The sequence below is a fragment of the Triticum aestivum genome, chromosome 6A (assembly GCF_018294505.1).
Source record: "Triticum aestivum cultivar Chinese Spring chromosome 6A, IWGSC CS RefSeq v2.1, whole genome shotgun sequence".
In the NCBI taxonomy this organism is placed as follows: Eukaryota; Viridiplantae; Streptophyta; class Magnoliopsida; order Poales; family Poaceae; genus Triticum; species Triticum aestivum.
The window spans coordinates 118,167,798-118,174,346 of record NC_057809.1 but is presented as its reverse complement, the minus strand read 5'-3'; the positions used below and the strand labels follow the sequence as shown (position 1 = coordinate 118,174,346).

The window sequence follows — 6,549 nt, the reverse complement described above, 5'->3', positions numbered from 1 at the left end:
GTTCTGGATGTATCCGAAAAATTTACATGATGCTTGAAAGAAAGTAGACATGTGTTTAAAAAACAGAGATGCTAAAAACCAGATGTCATATTTGTAGCCATGTCAAATAAAATGTTTTTCACGACAGCTTACGTTGACACGAGGATGAAAAATTTAGTTGGCGAGCACGGCAATTTCCCGGCAAAAAAATAAACTAAGGTAGATTTCTGCTCGCCAATTAAAATTGCCATCCTCAGCAAACATAAATTGCCATGAAAAACGTTTGATTTGCCATGCTAAAAAAATCTGCCGTCAGATTTGTAGTGGATACTAAAAATGGCGAAGGAAAAAACAAAGAGAATACCAAGAAAGAAAAATGAAAAGAGAAAAAGTAAAGAAAAAGAAGAAACCATTGCAAAACAGTAGGACACAGTAAAAATCGAGAAAGAAACACCGAAAACCGAGGGAAAATTTAAAAAACCAACAAAAGAAACTGAAGGGAAAAAACAGAAAAAGGCAAAACAGTGCAAAATGATGCTACAGCACTGTGTCGGCCCAGTACTGCAGCGACCCGAAAAAGATTCAGGTGAGCCCTGGCGACTACTTTGGGCTACCAGCAGCCCAGTCGAGTCGGCCGGCGACGGCAGTCTCCTCTCTCCGCTCGCCAGTCGCCACCGCTTCCGCTTTGCCTCCGGCCTCGTCGGCATCCACCCCTCCTCCGGCCGCACGCCCGCGCACCTCACCAGCGTCGGCCCCCGTGACTAGGCTACGCCAGTCTCCACTCGCCACTGCTCCCGCGCCGCCTCCGATCTCGCCGCCATCCATCCGTTCCGGCCGCGCGCCCGCGCACCTCACCAGCGTCGTCGACGTGGTAACAACCCCTCCCTCTTTTCCTGGCCGTCCCCTTGTCACCGCTCAAGCCCCTATCTATGGGGCCTCACCAAGTAATAGATGATTTGCTAGGCTTAGCTTTAGGTCTTAATCAGCTTGCACCTTCTAATTTCGTAGCCTCGTAATCATAGGCAAGGGCAATGCAATATAGTAGAATGAAAATCGAAAATATAATCCCCACTTGATGCGAACCTGTTGTCTCTATTGTGCATATTTGTGTGTTCTTGCTCGCCTATTCTCGCCAGATTATTGAGCAACATGATAAGCGTACTCCCCTGTTGTTGTTGTTGTTGTTGTTGTTGCAGGCAAACTGTGACGCCTGCCCTCAGTGATGCCGCAGAAGGTGCGCGTCGCCGCATCCAGCAATGGCGTGCTGCCTGAAGACATGCTGCGTCACATCCTCGTGCGCCTCCCGGCAAAGACGCTATGCCTCTTCCGAGCAGTCAGCCGATCCTGGAGGTCCCTCCTCTCAGATCCGCTCTTCGTTGCAGCGCACAAGTCCCGCCACCCTGGGCCACTAGTTGTCACATGTACCAGTGAATTGTGTCAAAGAGGAGGCACCATTGAGATTATGGACTTGTCTGGCCATGTCGTTAAGCGGATAGCCACCAGCATGGAGAATGCCCGGTTGGAATGCACACGCCACCTGGACCTTATTTGTGTCGCCAGAAATGAGCATCGTTCGACCCGCCATGTGATCAACCCTGCCACGGGGGATACTTTTGCATTGCCCAGTCGCTGTGCAAAGGAGCATGCACATGTGAAACATTTCTTCCCACAATCATTTGACTTTGGACAGGTTGGCTCCACGGGAGAGTACAAGGCTATACGCTGTGTCAGCATTGATGATTCCGAGAGTGAGTCCAGCCCGATGCTCTGTGAGGTCATCACCCTTGATGATGGTCGCCATGCAAGATGGAGGGGCAAACAGGGCCCTCCGGCCCCTGTCGCAAGTAACCGTAACAAAAGTGTCGTTGTCAACGGAGTCGTCTATTTCTTGTTGGAATTTCGACGTCCCACATTTTCTGGGGACCATGTCGAACATGGTAGCATGGCTTTGTTCAATCTTGAGACAGAGGAGTGGATGGGGATTGTTCAAGGTCCAATGCCAGTGCGCAATGGCGGTTACTTTAGTCTATTCATGGAGCTATCGCTGGTATGCTTGGATGGGTTCTTAGTTATGGCACACAATCCTGAATATAGCTCTTTGGACTTGTGGTTTTTGATGGATGCTGAGGAATCTCTCTGGAATAAAAGGTACAGCATAGATGGCCAGCATGAAATTCTCTTTGCTCAACCCGTAGAAATTCTAAGTGATGGGCGGATAGTCCTCTCTGCACCAGGACGGCTAAGGCTCTACAATCCAATTACCAAGACTTTCACTGATTTTGAGATGAGAAATTCCACATTTGTTGGTACTTACACTGGAAGTCTATTGTCTTCAGAGAGCACTTTCACTTCTGAGGTGAGTGTTGTCCTCATACACTTGCAATTATGTACGCATGTTTGGCCTGTCCTTACTATTATTTGCTTCTATTCTTGTATCTTAGAGATAATTTTTTAGGCAGCGTAGGGAACATCTGTGGGATTAAAGAATTACAGGTGTATTTACAGTAAACAGTTTTGACAGTGTGGTCATGTTTTTCAATCTATTTTATGCCCTTCAAATTGATTTGTATGTATTTGTAGTAAAGAAAATGATGGTCATTAGGTCTGATTGACGATATTTGTTCTACAGTTAGCTTTTTATTGTAGAAGTTGTCAAGCTGTTCAGTTTTGGGCAACCGCAGATTACGATCCTTTTCTTTTTAAGAACGGAAATAGTGGCCGCATTGATAAATTTAGATTGCTGAAGCTTCCTTAACTTTTATTCAAAGATTTACCAGTGATAAATATCACATGTAAGAAGTGCTTGTCTGGAGATGTGTGTCAAAGCACTCCTAGTATAAAAGAAAAAAATCAAGAAAATTAAGGGTCTGATTTGCAATGGTCGCCACACACGTACTGACAGCACCAGTGTTCAGACTTGTGCAGTTTACTTTTGTGGCTGCTCCTATTCAGATTTTGATGGTCAATTCTATTATAGATTGATGACATGTGACCTACTTCCTCTGTTCCATAATGTAGTGCATATAGATTTTTTGAAAAGTCAAGCATCACAAACTTTGACCAAATTTGTGGAGAAAAACATTTACATCTAGAATACAACAACAAAATCTTTTGGTTTTCATCTCCATAAGAGTGGCTGAGTTTTGATGTTGGCTCGCCAAGCCTATCACAACCCTCCTCCTTTACCCGGGCTTGGGACCGATTATGTTGAGACAACATAGGCGGAGTTAAAAATCGCTCTCGTGAGGAATCGAACACCGCGCCATTTAGCTCCAGTGCGTGGTTGGCTTTATATCATTAGATTCATTATAAGATGAACTTTCATACTTTATATATTTGGTATTGTAGATATAAATAGTTATCTCTAATAACTTGGTCAAAGTTTTCAAAATCTGACTTTTCAAAAAAATCTATACGCACTACATTATGGAACAGAGGGAGTATATTTTATGGTCATCTAGTTTGTGTACTCCTCCTTTTCTTATCTGGAGAGTTGTCTATTCTTAGCGGTACATACACATGCATATTTTCTCCAATGAATTTAAATAAATTGCCAGCCATGTTAGATTGGTAAATTGCCTACTCATGTTGTTACCCCTTGCTTATTATTTCCTCATGCTGTATTTTTACATAGTACTCAACTATTCATATGTTATTAAACAAGTGAGAGAATTGAGCAATTGCTAGCCGTGATTCATTCCCCCATTCAGCACTACAGAATCATTTTGGCACTGGCAGTATATATCTTGGGTTTTGAGTGAAGATCTGATGCGTCCCTTTCCTCTTGCAGGCTGAACGTTGCACTGTCTGTGGCTGCTATGGCACCCTTGAAACCATCGAACCTTATGCACTCTGTGAAGACTGTATGTTGCATCAAGCCTTGCTTTTATTGCAGCGTCTGGAAGGCTGCGCTCAACTGGACACACTTTCAGGAATTACCAACTGATAGACAATTTCAAGTATGGTCCAACAAAATCAGTTTTCAAATGTCAGCCTAGTTGTTTTTTCAGAGAACATTGTTGTTTGTATGTTCTTTTTATGATTGATGAAACTTATTTTGGAACATATATTTATATTTGGTACGGAAGAAAATAAGCTTGATCGTGTGATTTCCAAACGCGATGTCAATATGGATCGATTACCATTCTGGACTTAGAAAAGAGTGAATCCATGTGGAACAAAACATCTCAAACCTCGGAACAAGCAGATGTAGCCACACAAGTCAGATCTATTTTTATTTTTCTTCTGTTATTGACCTTGTTCGAGAGTAGTGTATGAACTCGACTAGCGTCACTTTCTTTGGTAAGGGATGCTCGGGAGGAATGAGAGAGCAAATCAAAATCATTCTTGATGTTCCTAATGAGTCTTTAAAAGAGATACTTAGGCTTGCTCTCTGATGTCTGGAAGTCTTAAGAATGGTTCCTTCGATCAAATACATAAAAGATAGATTGTGGGAGAGGGTTCATGGATCAATGGAGAAGTGTCTTGCCATGTGGCTTCTGCCAGCAAATTGACACAATGTAAAGGAAGTTTTGGTGGGGAAGTAAGAATGGGAAGAGAAAAACGGCGTGGGTCTCATGGGATGACCTCACTATGCCAAAATATATGGGAGGACTTGGTCTATGCCAAAATATATGGGAGGACTTGGTTTCAGACGCTCAAATCCATAACTTGGCAATGGTTGCAAAACAGGCGTGGAGGATGATCCAAGACCCACGTTCTCCTGGTGCTCGTACCTTGAAATCTGTTTATTTCCCATCTACTACTCTTTAGAGGCGGAAGTGGGGAGCCACCCTTCTTAGGTGTGGAGTGTTGTGCACGAAGGGAAAGAAGTGCTTAAACAAGGTCTAATCCGGAGAAGTGGTAATGGTGAAGGCGAGTATTTAACCAAAAACTACCACAATTCACGGAACCGTGACGAAAAACTACCACTTTACGATTTTGTCCCGAAAACTACCACTTTTTTCCTAATCCGTGGCAAAAAACTACCAAGTCGCGAAATCGCTCGCTTAGCCCGTGCTAAGCACAAATCTGACCGCTTGGGCCCACCTGTCAGCATCAATCTTCTTCCTCCTCTCTCTCTCTCATTTCCACGAACACCTTAAGTGCACTCCGCCGCTCTGCCCCCGCCGGCCGGCGAGTCCCACCACCTGCCCCCACCTGCCCTGGCCATCATCATCCTGCGCCCGTTCGGGTGTGCGCGTGCGCCCGAGCGGGCACAGCGGGCGACGGGCGCCGTGTGCAGGGGTGCCGGTGCAGGCTCGAGGGCACTGGGCGCGCGTGGCGCACGCCGGCGCCGGCGGCCAGGCCAAGGGAGGCGGCGAAGGGACGACTGCGGTGGCGGGCGCCGGCCGCGGGGCAAGCGACGGCGTGAGGGGAGGTAGTGGCTGGCGGGACAGCAACGGAGGGGGAAGCGGGCGTGGCGGCAACAACAGTGCGGTGGCCGAAGCTGCGAGGCGCAGTGGGACGGCGCGGGGCAATGGTGTGGGGGATGCGGTGGCTAGCTGCGGTGCGAGGAGGGCGAGCGATGGCCGGCGAGGGTGGCGGGCAATCAGAGCGGGCGGAAGGCCAGGCGGCACGACGGAGCAGAGGTGCGGGGCGAGGCCAGGGGTGGCTGTGGCTCGCGGTGCTGCAGTGAGCACGGCTGTGGGCGCTCGGATGCATGCGTCGGCGTACGGAGCCAGGGGAGAGGGCACGACCACGACGCGGCGTGCGGCAGAGAACGGGCAGGGGGCGTAGCAGCGGAGCTGGGCGCGGGCATCGCGACGCGCTGGGCGCGGACGGGCACAGCCGGGCGCGACCACGGCACGCGCGCGCGGCCACGGCAGTTGCGGGAGTAGGAGACGATGGCGGGGGCAGCAAGCCGCAACGCGCAGGGCTGGGAGGCGGTGTCGCGCGAGGGAGGTCCGGGGTCGGAGTAGGGCGCGGGTGGCGTGCGCGCGGCCATGGGGGCGCACGATGCGCGGCGGTTGCGAGGCAGAAGAGAAGAGGGGCGTGGGGGGTGCTCACGGGGCAGGTGGTGGGACTCGCCGGCCGGCGGGGGCAGAGCGGCGGAGTGCACTTAAGGTGTTCGTGGAAATGAGAGAGAGAGAGGAGGAAGAAGATTGATGCTGACAGGTGGGCCCAAGCGGTCAGATTTGTGCTTAGCACGGGCTAAGCGAGCGATTTCGCGACTTGGTAGTTTTTTGCCACGGATTAGGAAAAAAGTGGTAGTTTTCGGGACAAAATCGTAAAGTGGTAGTTTTTCGTTACGGTTCCGTGAATTGTGGTAGTTTTTGATTAAATACTCGGTGAAGGCACTAGCATATGGAATGGCAATTGGATTCCAGGGGATAATATGTTGAGACTTGTGCACCCCGTTCGGTCAATCCTTGGCGGAGCTTATTACTCATGCTGAGAGGAGTTGGAATAGGGAGCTAGTAATGGAGCACATGCAGGCTATAGATGCACATGTGGTGCTGAATATCCCATTGAGTTTGGTCGACAGGGAAGATTGCTGGGCATGGCACTATGATCGGATGGATTTTTTCAGTCCAGTCAGCTTATAAAATGTTGGTTGGCTCCAAACGC

General features: G+C 48.7%; 1 protein-coding gene across 1 annotated transcript; it reads left to right on the top strand.

Moving 5' to 3' along the window:
* Nucleotides 1–601: 601 nt before the first annotated feature.
* LOC123130436 (F-box/LRR-repeat protein At2g43260) lies at nucleotides 602–4,126 on the top strand. Its single transcript, XM_044550333.1, has 3 exons — nucleotides 602–850; nucleotides 1,176–2,335; nucleotides 3,770–4,126. The coding sequence occupies exons 2-3, from the start codon at nucleotides 1,202–1,204 to the stop codon at nucleotides 3,923–3,925; spliced, it is 1,290 nt and encodes a 429-aa protein (XP_044406268.1). The 5' UTR covers nucleotides 602–850; nucleotides 1,176–1,201; the 3' UTR covers nucleotides 3,926–4,126.
* Nucleotides 4,127–6,549: the final 2,423 nt, after the last annotated feature.

Coding starts and splice junctions, on each gene's coding strand:
- LOC123130436 (XM_044550333.1), top strand. CDS start 1,202: ATGCCGCAGAAGGTGCGCGTCGCCGCATCCAGCAATGGCGTGCTGCCT. Junction 2,336..3,769: donor AGAGCACTTTCACTTCTGAG/GTGAGTGTTGTC, acceptor TTCCTCTTGCAG/GCTGAACGTTGCACTGTCTG.